General features: G+C 42.0%; 1 protein-coding gene and 1 non-coding gene across 10 annotated transcripts in view; both read left to right on the top strand.

Annotated features, from left to right (window-relative positions):
• TNRC6C (trinucleotide repeat containing adaptor 6C) overlaps positions 1–26,686 on the top strand; it is a 264,335-nt gene that overhangs the window by 208,622 nt on the left and 29,027 nt on the right. For 6 of the 9 annotated variants that reach the window (XM_050764151.1, XM_050764143.1, XM_050764146.1 and 3 more), the window contains 7 exons: positions 9,985–10,200; positions 13,326–13,492; positions 16,967–17,047; positions 18,947–19,004; positions 21,127–21,269; positions 23,111–23,284; positions 25,663–25,809. In XM_050764151.1, coding sequence (XP_050620108.1) covers positions 9,985–10,200; positions 13,326–13,492; positions 16,967–17,047; positions 18,947–19,004; positions 21,127–21,269; positions 23,111–23,284; positions 25,663–25,809 — 986 coding nt within the window. The remainder of the gene's footprint in view (positions 1–9,984; positions 10,201–13,325; positions 13,493–16,966; positions 17,048–18,946; positions 19,005–21,126; positions 21,270–23,110; positions 23,285–25,662; positions 25,810–26,686) is intronic. The other 3 variants (XM_050764144.1, XM_050764150.1, XM_050764152.1) reach the window with 1 other exon arrangement.
• On the top strand, positions 12,519–12,630 carry LOC126940007 (U6 spliceosomal RNA). The gene has a single exon (XR_007720537.1). It is a non-coding gene; the product is annotated as a U6 spliceosomal RNA (small nuclear RNA).

Here is a 26,686-nt window from a genome sequence, read left to right as displayed (position 1 = left end):
GCACATTACTGGAGACTATTGCAGACTACACTACTATACACCACTATACACCACTTTAGACTACTGTGCACCACTGGAGACTACTGTACATCACTGCAAAGTACAGTTCACCACTCTGCACCATGGGAGACTACTGCACACCACTGGAGACTGCTGCACACCACTGGAAACTGCTGCACACCACTGGAGACTGCCGTAGACTTGGTGAACACTGTACACTTAGGCCACACTACATTTATTAAAAGATACCTTTCTTTCTTCAGTAACACTTAGCTTAAAACACAAACACACTGTACAGCTGTACAAAATTATTTTTTATACTCTTACTCTGTGAGCTTTTTTTTGTACCTTTTAAATTTTTTTGTTAACTAAGACACGAACACACACATTAGCCTAGGCCTGCACAGGACCAGGATCTTCAGTATCGCTGTTGTCCACCTCCATACATTGTCCCATTGGAGATGCAGTAATAGGAAGTACAGTAAAGACATAAACCGGTAACATAGTCCTGTATTAGCATCATCGGTTGTGTGTGCTAGACCTTGCTGTGACTGGCCGCACAGTAGGTTCGTTTACACGAGCATGACCACAAACACATGAGAAATGCATTCCGCTGCATTATGATGGGTGCAGCATCATTAGATGATGGGAAATTTTCAGCTCCATTATATATAATCCTAGGGGGCCATTGTCATCTGCACAGTCAGTTGACCAAAACGTCATTATGCAGCCCATGACTATTTTAAATTGGCTTGCATGTCCCATCTACCCTTAGTGGATAGTCCCAATTTGAGTGCCAATTCCTGGAAGAGCTCAAGCTACAGAGGGCCCTGTGCCTGGCACTGGAGTCTTGCAATAAGCGTGGTCTGGCCATGCTTGGCTGTCATGTATGGAACATTTTTATGGATCGTCTCACACTGAATCTTTACAGCTCCTTGGGCCTCATTTTACAAATGAGACCTAGGAGATTAAGTAGCTCTCCAAGGGTACGTATGTGGGAGGGAGATGGTGAAGTCTCAGATGTGTAATATATATGTAAAATATATATTTTTTATATATATATGTAAAATATATATTTATATTTATATATATCCATGACACCCTACAGAGGTTAGAACCATATTGCGTTTGTTGGAGGATCTCCCCGTTGGAGGATATCTAAGGATATGTTATCTTTAGAAACTTTTTCTTTTAGAGACAGAGTCATGCTGTGTTGCCCAGGCTAGTCTCAAACTCCTGGCCTCAAGCCATCCTCTCACTTTGGCCTCCCAAAGTGTTGGGATCACAGGTGTGAGCCACCATGCCTGGCCAGAAACTACTTTTTTTTTTTTTTTCTTGAGGCATCTCACTCTGTTGCCTGGGCTAGAGTGCAGTGGCACACTCTCGTCTCACTGCAGCCTCCACCTCCCGGGTTCAAACGATTCTCCTGCCTCAGCCTCCCAAGTAGCTGGGATTACAGGCGAGCACCACCATGCCTGACTAATTTTTGTATTTTTAGTAGAGATGGGGTTTCACCATGTTGGCCAGGCTGGTCTGGAACTCCTGACCTCAAGTGATCCACCCACCTCAGCCTCCCAAAGTGCTGGGATTACAGGCATGAACCACCATGACTGGCCCAGAAACTACTTTTTTTTTTTTTCTTTTTTTGAGACAGAGTCTCGCTCTCTGCCTGGGCTGGAGTGCAGTGGCGCGATCTCGGCTCACTGCAAACTCCACCTCCCAGGTTCACGCCATTCTCCTGCCTTAGCCTCCCGAGTAGCTGGGACTACAGGCACCCGCCACCACGCCTGGCTAATTTTTTTATATTTTTAGTAAAGATGGGGTTTCACTGTGTTAGCCAGGATGGTCTCAATCTCCTGACCTCATGATCTGCCAGCCAGCCTTGACCTCCCAAAGTGCTGGGATTACAGGCATGAGCCACCGCGCCTTGCCCAGAAACTACTTTTAACTCGTTTTTGGTAGCTAAAACATGGGAGCTTCACTCCGAAAAAGGCATTCTTGTTCAGTTAAAAGAGCCAAAATAATTATCTTTTATATGAAAAATATTTATAGTTTTTTAAACAAATTGCGTGTATTATCACCAAATAGAAAGAAGGAAAATGTGCTGTAACTGCTACACCGTAACAGTGTACTCTGTTCTCCCCTGCAACTCTTGCAGCCGGTGCATGTGCGTGCTCTTTGTAGTTGTAGCAGTATTATAGGAGCAGTTGAAAATCTAGTTTTACCAATTAACAGACAAAGTTACACAAATTTTTTTCCATGTAGAAGTATGCTCACATGCTGAAAGTATGTCAAGTTTAGTATATTGCACAACATATGGGATTATTCATTTTTTTCATTTATAACAATCTGTTTTTCTACCTCTGGCATAAAGTGGCTACACTGAATATTATTCCTGCCCTGTATTACCTGTGACGTATAAGTCTCAGACATGAACCAAGCCTTCTTTTGCAGTGAGAGCAAAAATCATAAGTATGATTACTTAAGAATTACAAGTAATCATAGCCTTTCACTCTCCAAGCTTGTTAGACCAAGCTATTCTTTGAGACTGTAGAATTAACAGTTCCACACCAGTTCCCTTCATAGAGGTGACAGCATGCAGGAGTGGCATTACCCCCAGTGGCAGCCCCTTGCCTTCCTCTCTGGGGACTGTGCCATCTGGGCAGTCAGGGTCAGCAAGGGCAGCAGCAGTCTCAGCACCTGCCAGGCCGTGCTGCCCACTGGCTTGAATGCCTGCACAGCTTTCCATAGCTATTGGGACTCCCAGACAGAAGCCTTCCACTTGTGACTACCTCATGAAATTTCTGCTATTTTTAAAGTTGGTGTTTTTAGGTTTTATGCAATTTTGCTGTTGACCTATGCTGAATTTGTAGAATTTTCACTTATGTCAGAGTTTGGGTTTTAAGTTGTTGATCATTACCACTTAAGGGTATTGATCTCTCCTATCTTATAAAATATGATTTCTGAATTACATATTTTGTATGTGTGTTGTTTTAAAGGAGCGAATGCTACAGTACAGTCATTTTTGTCCTATGCTTGTTGATTTTAATTAGTTTTCTGTGAGCCTGAGGAAAACATAGTATTTTAGGAAATGCAGTATAGCTTCCTAAACTTGATTGTCTGGACCTGGTTCAGATTCATTCTGGAGATAAAACAGCAGTATTAGTCCAGAGAAATATCCCTGTGCCTGTCTTTTTATCAGAAATTGTAGGCTGCCTGAGAAGGGCTCCAGAGGCCACACGTGACACAGGATGTAAAGTTGTCTACACTGGCTCACACACATCCTCCTCCTTCAACATTGCCTCAATTACTGTCTCTGGTGCAAGCCAGAATTGCAGGACCTTGTGTTCTGCTGCGCATACGAAGCTATTAAGTCATCATAAAATCAGTCTGCTGTTTTACCAGTTAGTGGGATGTGGCAGAAAGGGCCAAAGTGCAAACATAACATTTTTGTGTGTTCTAAGGGAATGAAAGCAGGCCCTAAAAATACTCAGAGCCCATGATTACCTCGCGTACGCAGACATAAATATTCTGGGACACTTAAAAACCAACTTGCAGCCACACAAGAGAACATTGAATATTAATTAATAAAACCATTTAGTGAGCAACGGAGCCTCGTAGTTGGCTCTGAATCTCACAATGAAATTGAACAAGAACTTCCAGGGATTTCACCTCTGAACTCCAATTTCACTGAAATGTAGATAATTTTAGAGTTAAATATGAAGGCCATTACACAATTGATCCAAGTAAACCAGCAGCAGTGGGGTAGTGACATCTCACTGTGTCTTCCAACAGTGGCTAGAAGTAAAATATTACATATGCCAATCAGAAAACTGGCAGGGAGTCTACTGCTAATACTAATCTTCGTCTAGAATTTGTTGTGTGTTCATTTTGCTGCCTATTTGCGGCTCTTCAGAGATGCCTCTCAGCCATAGCAGGTATTCCAGCTGTGCTGGTGGTGACCCCTGTGGGCTCCCACAAGTCAGTGAAGGTTCTAGCCAGAGGCATACTTTACTTTGCATGTGGGTACTTAATCTGGTGACACTTGCTTTAAAACTTAGTTTTCTGAAACAATTATCATCTTATAAAAGCAGAGATTGTGTGCATTAATCATGAAAGAGGCCTATCTCCAATTCACTAAACTAAAACTTGAAAAAAATTAGATTTAGGAAGCTTCTGCCTACAAAGGCGAGACGTGTATTGTTTCTCTAAGTCTCGTCAGCAGCAGAAGCCAGAGAGCAGTGGCCTTCCTTCCAGACTCCTGTCCTAGGAAGTTTATCATTCTTTAGTATAAAAACTACACCAAAAGACAGTCACCTGCAGATGGAGTGAATCGCAAGATCCTGTTACAGCTCAGCTGTTTTAACATAACTTCAGAAATAGATCCCATTGACCTCTCCAGCCAGAAGTAATTCTATTTTAAGCACTATGCAGTAGTTACTGAAAGAGGAATGGTCTGAGTGATATATGCTTTTTGTGGATGTGGGATTTTCCTTGGGTTTTGTTTGGCTGGGTTGTTTTTGCTTTCCTGTGTTTGAGGGGTTTGCTAAGTGGGGCTGAACTTGAGCAAGGGCTGGGGAGTTGGGAGCCTGCTACAGAAGTAGGAAGAGATGCTTCTCAGTGCAAGTCCATGGCATGAGACACGTGAACCCCACATGCCAAGGCCTTAGCTTTAGGTACCTTCAACTCGAAATAGGTAAATGATGAAGACAGTTGAAAATACAGTGTGAGGCCGGACACAGTGGCTCACACCTGTAATCTCAGCACTTTGGGAGGCTGAGCCAGGTGAGTTGCTTGAACCCAGGAGTTTGAGAACATCCTGGGCAACCTAGTGAGACCCATGTCTCTACAAAAAAAATACAAACATTAGATGGGCATAGTAGCATGCGCCTCTAGCCCCAGCTACTTAGGAGGCTGAGGCAGGAGGATCACCTGAGCCCAGGGAGGTTAAGGCTGCAGTGAGCTGTGGTTGCACCACCACCCTGCAGCCTGGACAACAGGAGACCCTGTCTCAAAAAAAAAAAGAAGAAGAAGAAGAAAATATAGTGTGCCCCCCGCCCCCAATGCCGGTAGGAAAGAGTTACCACATTAAAATCTGTATTAATGTAGTGAAATCAAAAGTAAATAAGATGGTTTTCCTTTTCTAATACTTACTCCACATGATGACTCAATAAGGCAGGCAGAAGAAGCTCTTCTAAGGGAAGTTGCTGTGCAGCTTGAGGCCCATGGTCAGCTTCTAGAAAGGACCCCGAATCATTAACCCTCAAATAGAGTCCCCTGAATTTGGAACGAAGTGTAAAATGCCCACCACGAAGACTTTCAGAGAAGTAGGATACTTTGCCATCTGACTATACTCTTGTATAATGAACAAATTCTTCTATATAAAGTTTCACTGTATAAAGACCCATCTTGATTTCAGATAAGAAAGTTTTATTGATCTTGCAACTATCAATTCTGCTCTGTTCCTCCATAAGCAAGTACCCAACCAATCATAGTAAATTTACATTAAGCTTAAAGGCTATTGGTATGAGTAAAAAAATTTCATCTCGTTAATATTTAGGTCAGGTTAATATTTAGGTTAGGTTAATATTTAGGTCACCTTAAAAAGCCAAGCACATAGCAAGCACTCAATAAATGCCTGATCGATTGCATTTTTAATCTTTTATCTTTTTTTTTTTTTTTTTTTTTTTTTGAGACAGAGTCTTAACTGTCTCCCTCTGTCACCCAGGCTGAAGTGCAGTGGTGTGATCTCAGCTCACTGCAACCTCCGCCTCCCAGGGTCAAGCAGTTCTCGTCCCTCAGCCTCCTGAGTAGCGGGTACTACAGGTGTGTGCCACCATGTTGGCCAGGCTGGTCTTGAACTCCTGGCCTCGAGTGATCCACCCACCTCGGTCTCCCAAAGTGCTAGGATTACAGGCGTGAGCCACCGTGTCTGGCCTAGTCCTTTATCATATACTCTAATTAATTACAATTGGCCACTTTTCAACTAAACCTTTCCTCCCAAAAAGGACTGCCCATCACACTTACAAAGCCATGTAAATGACATCCATGGAACAAGCTAGAATTGATTTCTTATTTCATAGAGGAAAGAATTCCATCCACTGACTTAATTATCTGTAGTGCTTAAGATGTGATGTGCTTAACAGTGTTTAGTGAGAGAAAGATTCTCTGTTCCTTGGTCCTGTTTCTTGGCCTTTTCTCCATCTGCTGCTCATTTTTATAGCCAGCTTCCGGGTGCATGCCATATTTTCTCCATTCCGATGGAAAGATGAATGTATATTTTAAAATTGAATGAAAACTACAAAATCCTGGCTGTGTTTTATTATCCCCATCTTTGTTTGTCAATTTGAAGAAATTGAAGGGAGGTAACGATTCTAAGACCCCGTAGTACAGAAATATTCTGCAAAAAGCAGTAGTATTTGAAGGATCATTTTTAAAAGTTTAATATCAGTATTTTAAATGTAAGAAATTTGTTCTACCTCATCAATTCTAACTTTAAAAGAATTCCTATAAATTATTAAAAAGATGCCAAATTCATTCTGATGATAAACACTTAAGAGTAGAGATTGTTTTAATTCTGTGTACTTAAAATCATTTTCTATGTGCTGAAACTATTTGTTTTGCGTCAGAATTTTCTATTGCATTTCAGTTTTTAGCATCTCTTCTAGAACCTTTAGAGTGTCAGATGGTACATCCTAGTGTTTCTGTTAGGATGCAGATAAGTTGTAGTCTTGCAAGATTCAACTGAAAATGAAAATACTGGGCCAGGTGTGGTGGCAGGCGTCTGTAATCTCAGCTACTCCGAAGCAGGAGGATCGCTTGAATCTAGGAGTTCGAGGCTGCAGTGCGCCATGATCACACTTAAGAATAGCCACTGCATTTCAGCCTAGGCAACATAACAAGACCCCATCCCTATTAAATAAATATAAAAATGGAAATATTCGGTTTTTTCATTTTTTGGGTAAGCAAGTGTTCTTCCATTTCTTTCTAAGATTTTGAAATGTGATGCTTGCAAGTCGTTTGCCTTCTCCATGAAAATACTCACTAGACATTTCTGCTGCCTTTAAGAGGAATTTAAAATTCTTTACAAAAATCAATTAACTATGCTTACCACAATCTTAGTATTTATCCTTAGTTTTGACTTAAACAATTTGTAATACGTATTGCCTCCTCAAAGAGATGGAGGTCTAGAGATAAACAAATTCTAGGTGAGTTTATTATTTACCTACAGTAAATTAGTATTTTTATAGCTAATTGGGCTTTAGCAACACATAAGTTATTTTAGCTTCCCAAAACCTTGATAATTGTATTAGCTATGTTAATGTCTCTGATTTAATTTTGTCCTTTCAATTTGTAAAACTCCTTCTCCCAATATATATTATTGTCTTTCGTGTAATTAAAGTTAATATTGTAGTTAGCAATTGCCAGCGATAACTGGTTAGGGCTAACTCCCCTGTTATTGGTAACTATTTACATAATATATTGCTCAGCATAGAGCTTCTAATTTAAAATGATTTCTAGGTTGTATATCCTTTTGTTATTAATCCATCTTACTGCATTTTCTTAGAATAAAGAGTATCAAGGGAACTGATTCCATACTATTTTTAGTCAGAAAATTAATACATTTCATAATTAATGTTGTAATATCCACGTTGAGGCCAAACAATGTAAAATTGATGGTTAACTATTTGCATTTTATACTGTAAGCTTTTCTCTTAAACTGTCTCATGCTTTCTACAGTTATGACTTAAAATATTTACATTTCTGTCTCTGAGCATAATGTATCTGTATGAAAATTACAACTGCTACAAGCTGTCAACCTGACTATCAGCAGTGTCAGGTGAGCTTATGGCAGAAGCAAAAGATTAGAATTTGAAGCAAAAGATTAGAATTTGAGTTGATTTGGAAAAATAAGATTGACCTATGCAATATAAAATGTTTTTTGTACTGAAGAGTGAAGGGCATGGGGAAATCCTCCTTGTTACCTGGTGTCATAACCTCTTTTGTGCCTGTAGATAATACAGTTGGCCCTTGAACAGTTTGGGATTAGGGTTATCAAAAGTATAAATTAGGGCTTCCCAAAAACTTAGCTACTTGACCAGAAGCCTTATTGATAACAAACAGTCAGTTAACACATACTTTTTTATGCCTTCAGAGTTTTATACAATAAGATAAGCTAGAGAATGGAAGACATTATTAAGAAAATTGTAAAGGCTGGGTGCAGTGGCTCACGCCTGTAATCCCAGCACTTTGGGAGGCCAAGACAGGCGGATCACTTGACGTCAGGAGTTCAAGACCAGCCTGGCCAATATGGTGAAACCCTGTCTCTACTAAAAATTCAAAAATTATCCGGGCATGTTGTTGCATGCCTGTAGTCCCAGCTACTCGGGAGACTGAGGCATGAGAATCTCTTGAACCCGGGAGGCGGTAGTTGCAGTGAGCCAAGATTGTGCCACTGCACTCCAGCCTGGGCAACAGAGCAAGACTCTGTCTCCAAAAAAAAAAAAAAAAAATATACACACACATATATATATATGTATATATGTAAGGAAGAGAAAGTATATTTACTATTCATTAGGTGGAAGTAGATCATCATAAAGGTCTTCATCCTCATCATCACCATGTTGAGGAAGAGGCTGAGGAGGAAGGGGGGGCCTTGGTCTTGCTATCTCTGGGGTGGTGGAGGTGGAAGAAAATTTGTGTATAAGTGGATCCCTAAAGTTCACACCCATGTTGTCAAGTGTCACCTGTGATGCCACAGGCTTCTATATGCGTCTCTAACCTGTTTCCACAAGAGACCAATTCCTGAGGATGCTGTTGCAACAGGACTTGGCAGAGGAATGAAAGGGTTCCTGAAAAACCCTCCCAGAGTACCTATAGGAACTACTTTGATCCGTAATTCAAGTCTCATCTGCCTTCTAAGACAGAAACCTCAGATCTCCCTCAGTTTGTGGGTGGTACCATGGGAACCATCTGCATTTTCCAGTTATGACTTCACCTTTATGTGCTTAATCTGCCGTCTTCTCATTTCTTTGCCCAGATAAGGTGATCTGTGTCTATGATGGTCAAAAGATAAACAAGAATAATATTTCAGTATATATTTGCAACTCACAAATTTTTCTTAGAATGATTTCTTTTATGTCATTACATATAATACAATAAGTAAACAAGCTTTTAACCATAGTTTTAAACTATTCTTCTAAACCCTACTGTGTTGCAAATGCTGACAATTGAATAGGCTTTAATGTTTAATGGACTTTTAAAGTTGTAAATGGGTAGAGGTCAGGAGTTAGAAAATGGCAATTTTTTATTTTTTCATTTTTTGAGACAGATTCTCGCTCTGTTGCCCAGGCTAGAGTGCAGTGGCACAATCTTGGCTCACTCCAACCTCTGCCTCCCGGGTTGCCAAAGTATAACTTAGGACTTCACAAAACATAACTACTTGGTTCCTGGGTTCAAGAGATTCTCCTGCCTCAGCCTCCCCAGTAGCTGGCATTACAAGTGTGTGCCACCACACCCAGCTAAATTTTTGTATTTTTAGTAGTGACTGGGTTTCACCATGTTGGCCAGGCTGGTCTTAAACTCCTGACCTCAAGTAATCCACCCACCTCCCAAAGTGCTGGAATTACAGGCATGAGCCACAGCATCTGACCAGTTTTAAGAAGCTAAACAAGCCATTTGCAGTGACACGCCCCAGTAGTCCCAGCTACTCAGGAGGATTGAGTGAGCCCAGGAGTTGAGGCCAGCCTGGGCAACACAGTGAGTCACCGTCTCTAAACAAAAATAAATAAATAAAAAGTTTAAAATACAAAGCTAAACAAATCGGATTACATGTAATACATTTGCCTCCTTTAAGTTTTCTACTAAGGGCTATTCTAAGGATGGATTATCTTGAAATTATTTTGAAATTGAAAACTGAATTATATTTTTACTTTTCTCTGATGCACTTTCATTATTTTCTCTACCCCTTGGAACCTTTTTCAGTTTCATCAGGCTGGGGAGAAATGCCTCATGTTCACTCAAAGACTGAAAACTCTTGGGGAGAACCATCCTCCCCTTCTCCCCTGGTGGATAATGGCACAGCAGCGTGGGGGAAGCCACCCAGCAGTGGTAGCGGGTGGGGAGATCACCCTGCCGAACCGCCAGTGGCGTTTGGAAGAGCTGGCGCACCTGGTGCTGCCTCAGCCCTGTGCAAACCAGGTAAGCCTAGCGTCGTGCTTGCCCTGATCTGGCAATTTAGAAATGACTCAAAGTATTGAATTTTAAAAATTAGAGTTTTAGGATACTTTCCTCATTATATTTACGCTTTTACTACAAACCAAGAATCTTGGCCAAGCACAGTGCCTCACACCTGTAATCCCAGCACTTTGGGAGGCCAAGGCAGGAGGATCTCTTGAGCCCAGGAGTTCGAGACCAGCCTGGGCAGCATAGTGAGACCTTATCACTACAAAAAAAGTGGAAAATTTAGCCGGGCATGGTGGCACACGCCTGTAATCCCAGCTACTCGGGAGGCTATGGTGGGAGGATTGCTTGAGCCCGGGAGGTTAAGACTGTAGTGAGTCATGATTGTACCACTGCATCCAGCCTGGGCAATAGAGCAAGACCCCATCTCTTAAGAAAAAAAAAAGCCAAGATTAATTTTTTAAAATATTTGCCATGCCTGATACGTGAACACAAAGGCGGTTTTAAGAGATGTCCATGCCCTCCTTTTATAATAATACAAAGAAATGCAAGAATCAAAGCAACCAGCATATTATGTTTGATTCTCCTGGTAATGCCCACACTACTTCAGCAGTATTCTTGTACCTGCCACATTAAGTAATTTAAACCTGCTATTTCACTGAGCAAGAAAGATAAAGCATGTCATCTTCTTGAGATAAGTTTTTGAAAATACGTTTTACCTCACAGCAGCCTAACGTATCTTGCCATCTTGCCCTGCTTTCATCTTGTCAACAGAATTCTACTTTGGGTGGAATTCGCCATGTTTGTTTTCAAGTTATTTATCCCTAAACAACTTGAAAAAATAAAAAAATTGTACATTTTCCTTCCATTTTGTGAAAGTGTAGCAAATTTGCAGGTAATAAATATCCTTGTAAATGTCCAGATTATGTATACCACGTGGAATTCTTATAATATATGGGTGTTTTGCAATGTGATATTTGTAATATTAACATGAATATAAGATTACTGATTTAAATCTGATATTAAAATTAATTCTGGCTGGGCATGGTGGCTCATACCTATAATCTCAGCACTTTGGGAGGCCGAGGTGGGTGGATCACCTGAGGTCAGGAGTTCGAAACCAGCCTGGCCAACAAGGTGAAACCCCGTCTCTACTAAAAATACAAAACTTAGCTGGACATGGTGACGGGCACCTCTAATCCCAGCTACTCAGGAGGCTGAGGTAGGAGAATCACTTGAACCCGGGAGGTGGAGGTTGCAGTGAGGCAAGATCAGGCCACTGCACTCTAGCCTGGAAGACAGAGACTCCATCTCAAAAAAAAAAAAAAAAAAAACTAATTGTTCACATAACTGCAGAAACTTCATCTTTTTTGTTTTTGTTTTTGTTTGAGATGGAGTCTAGTTCTGTTGCCCAGGCTGGAGTGCAGTGGCACGATCTCAGCTCACTGCAAGCTCCACCTCCTGGGTTCACGCCATTCTCCTGCCTCAGCCTCCCGAGTAGCTAGGACTACAGGCGCCCGCCGCCTCGCCCGGCTAGTTTTTTGTGTTTTTAGTAGAAACGAGATTTCACCATGATAGCCAGGGTTGTCTCAATCTCCTGACCTTGTGATCCAACTGCCTCAGCCTCCCAAAGTGCTGGGATTACAGGCGTGAGCCACCGCGCCCGGCCAGAAGCTTCATCTTTTCTTTGGACATTATTAGATGTCCTAGATATTAAAATGCAACTTTATTGCTTTTATATTTTGTTTTTTTGCTAATGCTCGCTAGTGTGTTCCATATAGCCACCACTCTGCTCAAAGTATTTATTCCATTTATATTACTTTTTGTTACAAACCTAAAGGATAGGGGAATTTCTGAGTATTTAGATTCATGTGCCATTTTGAGGCAGTGTATTCTATCTCGAGAATTTTTCCTTGGAGGCACAGTTATGTGCCTATTCTGTATGTTTATCAGCATTATATCTTCATTAAAGACCCAGCTAATTGCGCTATTACCTAGTCTTTGCCCTTCTGCATATTCTTCCAAGAAGTGAAAATTTGGGGTAATTTTGATACCGAAAATCACTTTGTATTTTAAGAAAGGAGGGAAAAACAATATCTGAAGTGGAAACTCAATAGTCACTTTGTAGCTCCATCTGCCTAAGACCTCCATCCTGCTAGTCTGTAAGCGTCTCCTATGGGCTTGTTAGAAATGCAGCCTGTCGAGCCCGACCTCAGGCCTGCCACACTGCACGTGATCCAGCTGACTGTCATGAGTGGGCAGGTTTGAGAAGCTCTGCTCTGTGTCACTTAATCCTCACAGGTTTGGATCAAGCAGTGATTAAGAATCAGACAGAGGTGGTCATTTCAGCAGCACACGTACTAAAACTGGAACAATACAGAGAAGACTAGTGTGGCTCCTATGCACAGATGAGACACAGATTTATGAAGCATCCCATTACAGATTTTCCTGCCACTTGTGATGGCTCATGCCTGTAATCCCAACACTTGGGATGCTGAGGCAGGAGGACCGCTTGAGCCCAAGAGTTTGAGACCAGCCTGGGCAACATAGTGAGACACCATCTCTATTAAAAAGAAAAATTTTGCTGGATGTGGTGGCACATGCCTATAGTCCTAGCTACTCAAGAGGCTGAGGCAGGAGGATCACTAGAGCCCAGGAGTTCGAGGTTGCAGTGAGCTATGATTGCACTACTGTACTGTAGTCTGGGCAACAGAGCAAGACCCTGTTTCAAAAAAAGAAAAAATGTACAAATTTTAAAAACCACACAGGACAATGAAATGTTTTAGGAATCTACATTTCTGTAGCCTTTTCATACCATGTAGAGATTGCCACCTTCCCTGGTGGCCCCAGGATTTGTTCTTAGCATGTTTGTGTTTCAGAATGATCTATAGTTGGTTAAGAAAGTTTAGAACAGCACAGAGTACAAATAGCTGGTGTTTGAAGGAAAAATTATATACATATACATGTTTATTTACATATGTAGCAGAAGAAATTCAATTCTGAGATCTGGGAGAAATGAAGGCATAAAAAGGTAGATTGCAGTGCATCATTTGTCCCGCCTCCCCTAAATTATTTGTTATAGTGGAAGCATCGTCCGCGTTAGGAACGTGAATTTGATAAGTTCATGTTTGCTCTATTTCTAGCTTCAAAATCTATGCAAGAAGGCTGGGGCAGTGGTGGGGATGAAATGAACCTCAGTACCAGCCAGTGGGAGGATGAAGAAGGGGACGTGTGGAATAATGCTGCTTCCCAAGAAAGCACCTCCTCCTGCAGCTCCTGGGGGAATGCCCCCAAAAAAGGACTTCAAAAGGTAATGCATACAACATTCTTAAAGATGGTATACCCTGAAAACCAAAGGTACTTCAAACACATTCAGTATCCAGTTAATCAGATGAAAAGATAGACCTGAGGTTCTCAAAGTAGTCTTAGGACCCTTGGAGGTCCCAGAGACCCTTTCAGGGGAGTAAGCAAGGTCACAACTATTATCATGCCAGTACTAAGACTGTCTTATTCATTTGAAATCTCAGCATAGGGTAGAGGTGTCCAGAGATCTTTATTATAGCAGAGAATGTGCAGAAACAGACATGAAAATCCAGCCATTTATCTTAAACCAGACATAGAGATTTGCCAAAAGGCAAAACAATGCCACCCTTCTCATGAAAAATTAATTACTTTTTATTTTAAAATGTTAGGTTAATGTGTAATGACTTTGTTATTTTTAAACAAAATATTTTTAAATTTTCTCAGTTTTAATTTCTAATACAGTAAATAGCAAAAGACACAAATCATATAAACAAAAGTTCTTTGGGATCTTCAGTCTCTAAGAGAGTTTTATAGGGTCCTAAGACCAAAAAGTTTGAGACAGATGGTTAAGAAGTCTTAAAACAGATGGGCAGGCCGGGCACAGTGGCTCACGCCTGTAATCCCAGCACTTTGGGAGGCCAAAGTGGGTGGATCACTTGAGGTCAGGAGTTCGAGTCCAGCCTGGCCAACATGGTGAAACCCCATCTCTACTAAAAATACAAAAATTAGCTGGGCGTGGTGGTGGGCGCCGGTAATCCCAGCTACTCAGGAGGCTGAGGCAAGAGAATTGCTTAAACCCGGGAGGCGGAGGTTACAGTTGCAGTGAGCCAAGAACGCTTCACTGTACTCCAACCTGGGCGACACAGCAAGACTCCTTCTCAAAAAAAAAAAAAGACACAAATGGGCAGTCATCTAGAAAAAATTGAGATACACATCTCATATATATGTGAGATACATGAGACATGTATCTCTTTTTTTTCTGGATGACTGCCCATCTCAGTCCACATTCAGCATGACTGAATTTCAAGTAGGTCACAAATTGAAATATTAAAAATATAAAAATGTGAAAGAACATTAAAAACAATTTTGGAGTCAGAGAGGCCTATCTAACTATGACCAAAATCTAAAAGGCATAAAGGAAAATCTTTTGCGTCAATAGATAAATATAAAAACTGTACATGACAGAAAATACCATAATCAAAGTCAAAAGAAAAATAGCAAACTGGAAAAATATGTTTATAACTCATATCATAGAGAGGGCTGATCTCCCTGATACGTAAAGTCCTAGAAACTGATTAAAAAAAAAAAAAATCAGCCAGGAAAAAAATATCACAGAATGTGAAGAGTAGCTGGTCCACAGAGAAGGAGCACCAGTGGTCCTAGACACAGACTCACAGGAAGGCAGTGCAGTTCCAGACAGCACTCAGAGATGCCTGCCATTTTTCATCTCTCAGACCTGCAGAAAGCCAACATTTTGATTTTTTTATTTAAAAAAATTTTTTTAGGGACAGAGTCTTGCAGTGTCACCTAGGCTGGAGTACAGCCTTGAACTCCTGGGCTCGAACTGTCCTCCTGCCTCATCCTTCTGAGTAGTTGGGTCTACATGTGCATGCCACTCTGCCCAACTAATTTTATTCTTTATTTTTTCTGTAGAAACAAGAGTCTCACTTTGTGGCATTTATACAGTTTTGTATTGCAGCATTTTTGTAGTAAAAAGATAAAAATGGTTTAAATGTACATTGGTGGAGTAACAAGTTAATTGTCATTTCTACATTATGCAAAACTATTTAAAAGGAAATTCTATATATGTATTGATATGAAAGGATCACTAAAGTACATTGTTAAATGAAAAGCAAGGTGCAGAAAAACATGTACAGCGCACACCCTATTTTGTGAGGTAGGAGGAAGAAAACCGTGCGTGTGTGTATTTGTGTGTGTGTGTGCATGCACACATAGTGTATTCGCTTCTACAGAATGTTCTAAATTCTCTGGAAGGGCAAATAAGAAACTGCTATGAGTAGTCTCCTCTTGGAGAGAACAGGAACTAAGCAGATGGGGCGGCATGAGATGAAAACTTTCTTTATACCTTGTTTATGCTTTTGAATCGTGTGAAGGTATTCATGTTCAAAAAAATGTAGTTTAAAAAAGCATTCAGTTAATAATCAGCAGAAACCAGAAACTAAAATCAGAGCTTTCCGCTCATGAGTAGTAGAAGTGATTACAGACATCAGAAAGAATCTTTTTTACAGTTGGGCTGGCAAATAATCCAGTTAACGATGGGACCAAAAATACCAAATTGGTAAATTAAAATATTGGCTGATCTGGCTCTGGCCGCATAGTAATGATTAAAATAGCCCCCAAATAAGCTAGTTCCTTGAGGAAAGAAAGCCTGTTTGTAGAGCTCCATGTGCTCCATGGTATAACTGTGGCAGGCTCAATTGTGAAAAACACTATGAAGAATATTTTTAGAAGGGGATTTTTTTCATATTATGATAATGCATCATCAGAACCTTTGCATTTATAGGCTCAGAGGGAATGTTTTGTTTTGTTTTGTTTTTGAGACGGAGTTTCGCTCTGTTGCCCAGGCTGGATCGCAGTGGCGCGATTTTGGCTCACTGCAAGCTCTACCTCCCAGGTTCACGCCATTCTCCTGCCTCAGCCTCCCGCATAGCTGGGACTACAGGTGCCTGCCACCACGCCTGGCTAATACTTTGTGTTTTTAGTAAAGAAGGGGTTTCACCGTGTTAGCCAGGATGGTCTTCATCTCCTGACCTCATGATCCACCCATCTCGGCCTCCCAAAGTGCTGGGATTACAGGTGTGAGCCACCGTGCCCGGCCAGAGGGAAGTTACTGAGAAGCCTCCTGGCTCCTCTGTGGTGCCATGCCCTCCCCCCGACACTGCTCTTTCTGTAGCTGACCTTTTTCCTCATCCTCTCCTTCACTGACATTTTCCTCCTTACTCATTTTCTCTACCCTGTGAGCTATACGTAACAAATAGTTAATAAAACTAACAGGTTTTTTCTCTCTTTCTTCTTGCTGCCTGTTTATTCATTGGAATAAACCCCCCTCATTTTATCATTTTTCAGAATAAAGCTCAGAAAAGGGCAAAAACTGTGTAAATAATTTTTAGTAAACTTCACACAGGGCTATGTTCAAGGGAGCACTTAGAATTATTGGATAGTAAAAATAATATATATTTGTGATGAACTAAATTATCTGGGAAAGAGAAATAATTATCTTGCTTTTTTTAAGTTCATAAATTGCACACATATACCAACCTGCAAATGTACCTTGATGCTTTCCATAGTAGTAGCCATGAAATACTGTTAGAGAGTTTCTGGAATACAGCATTATTCAACGTTAATACAAAAAGATCCTGTGACTTTTAAATGACCCTGAATTTAGGCTGTCTCCTATTTCTGGAAGAAATGCATTAAAATATAGCTCATGGACTTTCCCCTTTCCCACACTTTGTTCCAGGGCATGAAGACATCTGGCAAGCAGGATGAGGCCTGGATCATGAGCCGGCTGATCAAACAACTCACAGACATGGGCTTCCCGGTAACTGCTGTCATATTTTACTGCTACCTACCATGCTTCCCGAAATGAAATGCGCTGATTGTTTCCTCTCCATGTTTGCTCTGTGTGTCAGAAGGCACCAGGATTATTTGAGGAATGAGATATTGACATCATCTAACCCTTGAATCTCCTTTTTACCTGGGTAGTTTGGGTTAGGGATCATTGCTTTGAACTACAGCAAAGACCCACATAATTTCTGTCAAAAAGGGTGTGAGAGCCTTTTCCTAGAAAAGAAAATGCTGTTTTTTTGTTTTGTTTGTTTGTTTGTTTGTTTGTTTGTTTGGAGACAGGGTCTTGCTCTGGCACCTAGGCTGGAGTGCAGTGGTGTGATCAAGCAATCCTCCTGTCTCAGCCTTCCGAGTAGCTGGGACTACAGGCGTGAGCCACCATGCTCGGCTAATTTTTGTATTTTTGGTGGAGATGAGGTTTCACCATGTTGGCCAGGCTGGTCTCGAACTCCTGGGCTCAAGCAATCTGCATGCCTCGGCCTCCCAAAGTGCTGGGATTACTGGCATGAGTCACTACGCCCAGCCAGAAAATGCTGTGTGATTTTTAATTTTCATTGGTTTTATACAGTTTTATGTTTACTTTTAATTCATAATTAAAAGTGAATTTCATTAGTGTATAGAGTATATTGACAAAGATCACAAAAGAAAACTTGGTATAAAGTACTAAAGTTTCATATCCAGAAAAAGTATCCTAACCAGACCTGCTTAGTTCCTAAGTTTCCAGTCATATGTAGGGAGAATTCATATTGCAGAGCGTTCCCCTGAAAATACCACAGTCTGTTCAGTTCCTGAGATTGGATGGCAGTTCAGATGACAAGGAATGTTGCCCATATTCGCCATGTATTCCGTTCATGTGCCTTTTTTCAAAATCCTTATTCAAATGAATGTTTATATTTTAATTACTGTAGATGCCTTTTAAAAAATGAGTCCAGAATGGCCTCCATGTAGAGGAAGAACCCCATCCTTCACATTGGGCACAGGCCCTCTGCATTGGGCAGGGCATTGTGTTGGTGGCCCAGGCTCTGCCTGTGTGAGTGGGCAAGAGGTTGACCGTGGCCGCAGCGTGTCCTGATTTATACTGTCTGAGTTATCATGGCACCCTAGCGGCTTCTATCATCCCCTGAGATTACTGTGTTCCAGTCATAAATTATCAAAATGAATCTACTTGTTTTGTTTTTCTGTTTCTTAGAGAAAAGTTGTTGATGATAGAGCCTAGAGTTGATGAAGTGAGAAGTGAAGCTCTGTACTCCAACAGTGACTGACATAGTTGCTGGGACTAGAGAGAGGCATGGAGATCGGCCCATGACAGGAATCCTGTCCTAGGAGAGCATCCTGTCCTCATGGCAGGTGTCCTTGTCTGTGGCCCTGCTGTCTTGGCATAGATTGCATCTTTATGGAATCAGTGCTACTCAGTGTTGTACAGAATGATTTTAGGACCAGACACGGTGGCTCACGCCTGTAATCTCGACACTTTGGGAGCCCGAGGCAGGAGGAGGACCACTTGAGCCCAGGAGTTTGAGACCATCCAGGACAACATGGAGAGAACCTATCTCTACAAAAATAATACTAATAGTTACATTTTTTAAAAATGAAAATGATTTTAGGAGTACTTACAGGGTTTTACTGTCACTCTGCATTTTGTTTCCAAAGTGTTAAATACACATGCTTTACTTTGAAAATCAAGTCAATACATTTTCTTATTACAAGTATTTTTAATTCAAAAGACATTGTCTCTAACTTCAACAGTGAAGAAATGTATTTCCAGTTCCAAAACCTAATAACTATGTCTTTAAGTTGATAGTAATTAAACTATTTGTAAGCTTTCCTTCTGTTAATTAATGTGCATTAATGAAAACTCTGTTTTCCTACTCAGAGAGAGCCAGCCGAGGAGGCCTTGAAGAGTAACAATATGAATCTTGATCAGGCCATGAGTAAGTCATACAACATCCTTTTTAAAAAGGTACCCAGCTGTGAAGTTTTACTTTCCAGAAGCATTTGGTTGTAGTCATGGTTTAATGGTTGAATATGTCCTGGGTAGACAGGACCAGGCCACAGTGAAAGAGCAACCACACAACAGGCTGGAACCACAGAGTGAGTCTCTAGGGACTAGTGGACTTTGGAGCCGAATCGCCAATACCGTAGTTGAAGCATGTTGGCTTTTCTCAATATTTTCCCGTATGTTTTAAAGGGAGGTAATAATGACACTCTGAGAGACACTGGAACCACACACTGGACTTCAGTGGACGCTGAGTGCGTTCCTCATGCCTTGCCCCAGAGTGGACTTGCCTAGGGGCCAGCAGAAGCGTCGCCTTGCTGGTTGAGCACCAGCTCTTGTTGAGAGATAAGATTTTCTGTCAAGGAACAAGCAACCCTAGTTCTGGAGCTGCTTTAAAAGTAATAATAATGTTAAATATTTACATTTAAATATAGTTGATTCTTATTTTCTTGGTGGTTATGTTCTATAAAGTCATCACAAACACTGAATTAATGAATACTGAACCAGTGTTCCTAGGAGACATGGGGTTGGGTTCCTAGGAGACACAGGGTTGGGTTCCTATGAGCCTTTGCTCACAACATTTTTGTCAACCAGTCAATATATAACCTTGTTTTATATGTTTTTCTGTTTCAAGACACCTTATTTAATATTGATATATATTTCTCACAAGTAATTATATGCCATATTTGTTAATACTAAAACATTAACCAAGAAGGGTGTACCATTTTTCTGACCCTGGATAATGTGACCATAAATTTATTTGGCTTTCAGACTCATAACAATGCCGTCCACTACACTCATGAATCCACAAATTTAGCTTCTTTTCCATAGCTCTATCACATGCCCAGATGTTACTTGAGTACTTCTGAGCAGCCTCACATACAGGTCAGTGAATTTTCTCTTCCTTTTTCTGGATGTACCATGTCATTGATTCATGATCATTGAACTCAGGGCCAACAGTGCTTTAACTCATGCCTACATGAAACTTACTTGACACACATACTTCCTCCGTAAGGTGCTTTACTGCCTTCTTGAGCTTAAAAACACAAGACAGCACCTCAGCCCCACATGGGGGGACCATTTTAAACACCAGCATCACTGCAGAAAGCACAGAAATACGAAAAGCATGACAATAAATGAACGACAAAAAGGACGCTTCTTTACAGCTTGAGATCTGAGGCTCAACCTGAACTGGGAACATGAATGTTGGGCAACTCACATTTTTTTGTCAATCTGCACATGTCCACAAATAACCACAAAAGTGCTGCAATTTTTGATTTGGGGGTTACAAATTTTAGCAAGTAGGACAGTTTTACAAGTACAGATTTCATGAATAATGAGGATAGACTGCAGACTGTCTAATCGTGCACGTGCGACATGTGGTGCAAACTGCCAGGGTGGGACAGAGCAGGGTGTGCTGCAAGAGGTGAATTCTAACTCCCTAGAACTGTGGAGCAGGATGGAGGGTGGGCCAAACACACACTAGTCATTAAGCCAACAGAGCCATGAGAATAGAAACAGTGTCTGTTTTGAACAGTATTGTATCCCCCACATCTGGAAGAATCCTTGCAGATACAGGACTCGGTGAATGGAGAGGCACAGCCATGAAGTAGGAGAGGAGCTGTTGCAGACAGAATAATCGGGAAGGCCCCTGCAAGAAAGTGACCATTGAGTTCACCAGAAATGAGGAAGCAAGCTGTATAGAAAACTAGGGGAGGGAGTGCATCCCAGGGAAGAGGACAAGCCGAGCCCCTGAGGACCAGCCATGGCTGGTGTGGCTGCTGCAGAGAGAGCAGAGGAGCGGCAGGGCCAGATCAGAGAGTGCAGGAGCCATGGAAGGATGCACGAGACCAACCCCCATCCCCTGACCTGAATCCTTGGCAGCCCCTTGTCGGGCTCAGCCCTAGCAAAGCCAAGGGCTGTCTCTGCCCCTGGATTCCCTGTGTTTAAAGGGGTGGAGGGTCTCCATCCCTCCTTGAGGCCTTAGCTAGTGCCTGTCTTGTGCTCAGCACTCACTTGTTTTGTTTACAGCGTTGCTTCTGTTTGTTGTGCTCCAGGCGCTCTGCTGGAAAAGAAGGTGGACGTGGACAAGCGTGGGCTGGGAGTGACCGACCATAATGGAATGGCCGCCAAGCCCCTCGGCTGCCGCCCGCCAATCTCCAAAGAGTCTTCCATGGACCGCCCCACCTTTCTTGACAAGGTATGAATATAGGTGGTTTTTTGTTTTTGCTTTTTTAACAAGAGGAGTTTTTCATTTCAACTGTGTCCTTAATACAAGCCAGATTAAAAATTTGCTGGACTGTAATACTTAAATGACTTTTGTCCATTTTTTTCTAACATTATGAATGTTGAACTCAAAGAAGGGAATGTCGTATTTCATGTGATGTTACTGAGAATGAAAAAGACTGGGATTGAAAATAGATTTTCATTTTTATTGTGTGATCTTGGCTGGTTTTCTGCTTCAATTTGTCCAGTGGGCAAGGATCATCAGATTTCCATTTTAAAACACAAATATCTCATTTTAAAAACACAGATCTTCCCTTTGGAAATGATGTGTTACATGTTTAGCCTCAGGAAAAGGGATTGGAAGTGGTGGGGCTTGGGCACCCATCTCTGGCTGCCCCTTGTCAGTTGGCCACATGAGTGACCACAGCAGGCGTCCGTGGAAAACTCCCTGAATGTTTAGCAAGTCCAGTCACAGCTCAGTCCCCAGTGTTGTCATGTAATGATGTCCCCACTCCAGACTGGTGTGACTACAAAGCGGAGAAAAGCATTGCACTAAATTCAATGCAAACATTGAGCCTTGAAAATAAAATTGAAGGAAGGAAGGACACATTTTAAAAAGAAAATCACCAATGAAAGGAGCCTGGGTGTGGTGGCTCACTCCTGTAAACCCAGCTGAGGTGGGTGGATCACCTGAGGTCAGGAGTTCGAGACCAGACTGGCCAACATGGTGAAACCTCATCTCTACTAAAAGTACAAAAATTAGCGAGCATGGTGGCACACGCCTGTGATCCCAGCTACTTGGGAGGCTGAGGCAAGAGAATTGCTTGAACCCGGGAGATGGAAGTTGCAGTAAGCTGAGATCGTGCCATTGCACTCCAGCCTGGACAAGACAGCAATACTCTGTCTCAAAATAAAAGAAAAAAAACAATGAAAGGAAAGGCTCACAAGCAAAGAATATCAGAGATGGGACTTGATCTTACTCTCAGAGTCCTCCAGCACGTGATCTGCTTCAGCTGCAGCTGTGGGGTAGCCCAGGGTGAGGCTCACATCCTCGTCCTCGTCCTTCCCATCGCCAGTGTGGACAGAGTTCAAACTCATAATGCCCAGTGAAATTGGAATTACAGATAAATAATTTTTGAAATCATACTAAAAAATTACTGTTCATCTGAAATTCCAGTGTAACTCAGCATCATATATTTTTATTTGCTAAATCTGACAACCCTAAATTGGGACCCTGACATTTAAAATATGGGATAATGCACAGGCTGGTTGTGATGTTAGCTGACATAAATTTGCAAAAGACCTGGCACATAGCATGACCTCAATAGATGTAAAAAAATAATAATAATAATAATAAGGTTCTATCTTTTATAACTTACTTTTATAACTCACCCTCTTCTTAGATTACACTCTATGAAACTGCTGTGTTTGTAGGTCAAAAACAAATGTCACAGAATTCAACCTATGTATACCTACAGCTTTGGTAATAACTTCTCAAAAAGAATCTGTTTATTTGAAAATGGTTGTAAAGTGCTTGTTGCCAATGCCTCCATCCTTCCTCCGTGCTCCTACCTGTTAGGAGCCAGTAGTTAGGAGAATAGTAGCAGCTAATATATGTGTTTGTAAAATACTTTTAAACTGAAAACAGCATCTTAATCCTATTTCTCTTTTTCTTTTTCCCCTCTTGCTTTTGCCCATGTTCTCCATTCCCTTATCCACACTTTTTTGATCTGTTAATTATTTATCCATCCATGCCTCCTCTGTTTCCTTGGGAAACTGTTTGGTGCTTTGTCTGCTGATGGACACTGCACACAGCTCACCCTTTCTTTCTCCAATCAGGATGGCGGCCTCGTGGAAGAGCCCACGCCTTCACCGTTCTTGCCTTCCCCAAGCCTGAAGCTCCCCCTTTCACACAGTGCACTCCCCAGTCAGGCCCTGGGTGGGATTGCCTCCGGGCTGGGCATGCAAAACTTGAATTCTTCTAGACAGGTAAGGCTGTTGGAAGAGAGCAACACGTGGCCTTTGTTTTACCTGCCTTCTAAAAAATGTGTGTTTGAGACATAAACTTTCTTATTTGTAGTTAATACCTCTATTTTAAAATATGACTGAAAATGTACAGGTAGTTGAAATACTACCAGGATTTCCCTTCAAGTGACTTATTGGAGTCAAGGGTTGAAGTAGGAAATGCTTTAGTTATATTTATTCTTAAACTTAACTAAAACGTGTTAAGTTCAGCACCCTTGGTCTAACTTGGGACTGGCTGAAGTGATGATGTGTTGCACAGTGATCTTTGGCTGCCAGATCCATCCAGAGGTCCAGGTAGTCCCCAGCCTCTTTCCTCCTGGCAACCAAAACGTTACATCTGTTGATCTGTGAGAAAGCACCACATTCTCCCCCTTTTTCCCAGAAATAAAGATGACATCTCTTGCAAGGTGGTTCTCACACTGGCATTTTTTTCCAGACTTCAGCACTCTTTGGGTACAGGCGGAGATCACCTTTCTAAATCAGTTACTAAAGGAAGAACCTGAGAGTGTCGTTTGCCACTTCATCTTACTTTTCTCATATAGACTCTTAACGTGAAGTGTTGTACCAAAAAACATATGATCCTTTCCCATCCCTAGGACATCCCTTCTCTCTGATTTTCTTAGGGATGAGGTTGACACACACACACCCCTTGGAGACATGTCTCTAAGACACTGTGACATGTGGGTGGCCAAACAGCCTCTGTGTGCCCATTGTCCCAGTGTTGTTACCAGTAGTGCCCTTTCCACTCACCAGCGCCCAGCTGTGTGATCCTGGCAATCTGACATTACCCCCATGGTGGTGATGCAGTGAGACCTCTCATTTCCATTGTTCTGCCAGCTTCAAGTCAGCAGCCCAGCTAGGGTGTGCACTGGGGTTAGTTCACAGCTGTTAGGTTCACAGAAGGGGGTCTCTGCCAGTGCCTGTCAGGCGGCTCTTCCCAAGTGAGGCTGTACAGTACCTTACCTCACCTATTTGTCAGGTAACTCATTACACAGAGTGAAAACTACAGCTACAGTATCTTTATCATAGTTCATACAGAATTAACTACCTGAATTTGTCAGTTCATTCTATTTCAAGGTTTATTGAAATAATAACTATATTTCCTGTTTGAAATGTTGCCGGCCGGGCGCGGTGGCTCAAGCCTGTAATCCCAACACTTTGGGAGGCCGAGATGGGCGGATCACGAGGTCAGGAGATCGAGACCATCCTGACTGATGCAGTGAAACCCCGTCTCTACTAAAAAAACACAAAAAACTAGCCGGGCAAGGTGGCAGGCGCCTGTAGTCCCAGCTACTTGGGAAGCTGAGGCAGGAGAATGGTGTAAACCTGGGAAGCGGAGCTTGCAGTGAGCTGAGATCCGGCCACTGCACTCCAGCCTGGGCGACAGAGCGAGACTCTGTCTCAAAAAACAATCAAAAAAAAAGAAATGTTGCTATCCTCTTAGATTAGTAATCCCCACACATTATTATTATTTAATTTTTATCACTTCGTTTTGGAAATGTATATTATTCAAATAACCGTATTCATGTTGCTATTGTGTGTGAAACATTGTATGCTGGTAGTTTCTTTGAATGGGGTAGCCTTCTTGTTGTATAAATGACACTCATTAAAAATTCACTTGGGGCTGAGCGAGGTGGCTCACACCTGTAATCCTAACACTTTAGGAGGCTGAGGTGGGTGGATCCCGAGGTCAGGAGTTTGGGACCAGCCTGGCCAACATGGCAAAACCCCGTCTCTACTGAAAATACAAAAATTCAGGCCAGGCGTGGTGGCTCACACCTGTAATCCCAGCACTTTGGGAGGCCGAGATGGGTGGATCACGAGGTCAGGAGTTCAAGACCAGCCTGGCCAACATGGTGAAACCCCGTCTCTACTAAAAATACAAAAAATTTAGCCAGGTGTTGTGGCGGGTGACTGTAATTCCAGCTCCTTGGGAGGCTGAGGCAGAGAATTGCTTGAATCCAGGAGGCAGAGGTTACAGTGAGCCGAGATCGCACCACTGCATTCCAGCCTGGACAACAGAGCAAAACTCCGTTTAAAAAAAAAAAAAAATAGCCAGGCGTAGTGGCGGGCATCTGTAATCCCAGCTACTCAGGAGGCTGAGAGAGAAGAATCACTTGAACCCAGGAGGCAGAGGCTACAGTGAGCCAAGATCACACTACTGCACTCCAGTCTGGGTGACAGAACAAGACTCTGTCTCAAAAAAATTCTCTTGGGTACAAGTTGACAGTGGTAGGAAGTAGAAACGATTTTGCAATCACTTAAAATAGATCATTTCACCCTACCTCCAAACAATGTTTAATGCCTGCCTTGGTAACATGTCCAATTCTGTCCCTGTACAGATACCGAGTGGCAATCTGGGTATGTTTGGCAATAGTGGAGCAGCACAAGCCAGGACCATGCAGCAGCCGCCACAGCCACCAGTGCAGCCTCTTAACTCTTCCCAGCCCAGTCTCCGTGCTCAAGTGCCTCAGTTTCTATCCCCTCAGGTCAGACCCACATCCAAGCAGGACTAAGCAACAGGATGTAGATGCCGGTTTTTCGTGGGGTCCTGTGTTATCTGGAAGTCACTATTTTAAAGTGAGGGCTGAGTTAATCCATGTTTAAGAGAAGGCCTTCTGGTTTTTAAACTGTAAATTAATTTTGGACTATAAAGTAGTAAACTGATTCTCCTGACCCAGGAGACATTTTCAGAGCTTGCTCCTTGGAATGCCTCAGCCACCCAAACTAACATTTGGCATCTTCCTAGTCAGAAGCAATATTGAGGGGAAAGGACCTGCCCAACACAATCCTATTGATGTGCTTTTGTCCCAGTCTTTCTCGAGAAAATTATTCAGATGAACCCAGTGAACTGTCCTAGTTTGGTGGGAGAGGAAAGTGACATGCTGTAGTATTGCTGAGGATGTAAAAGAAACCCTTAGAAGCAGCCAAGGACTGAATCATGCTTTAATGAGAAACTAAATGTGATCTTATATAATAGTATGTATATTATAGATTTTTAGTTATGTTTAATATTCAGCATTAGATCATTTTTGCCAATAGAGATGGGTTTTTTTTTTCTTTCTTTCATACCTTTTTAGAAGTGAACCGTAGAGATTGTTAAGAAAAAAAGGTTGCCGGGCGCGGCGGCTCACGCCTGTAATCCCAGAACTTTGGGAGGCTGAGGCGGGTGGATCACCTGAGGTCAGGAGTTCAAGACCAGCCTGGCCAACCTGGTGAAACCCCGTGTCTACTAAAAATACAAAATTAGCCAGGTGTGGTGGCGCATGCCCGTGATCCCAGCTACTTGGGAGGCTGAGGCAGGAGAATCGCTTGACTCCGGGAGGTGGAGATTGCAGTGAGCCAAGATTATGCCATTGCACTCCA

The sequence above is a fragment of the Macaca thibetana genome, chromosome 16 (assembly GCF_024542745.1).
Source record: "Macaca thibetana thibetana isolate TM-01 chromosome 16, ASM2454274v1, whole genome shotgun sequence".
In the NCBI taxonomy this organism is placed as follows: domain Eukaryota; kingdom Metazoa; phylum Chordata; class Mammalia; order Primates; family Cercopithecidae; genus Macaca; species Macaca thibetana.
The sequence above is the reverse complement of the archived record's forward strand: the minus strand, read 5'-3'. Positions and strand labels throughout refer to the sequence as shown.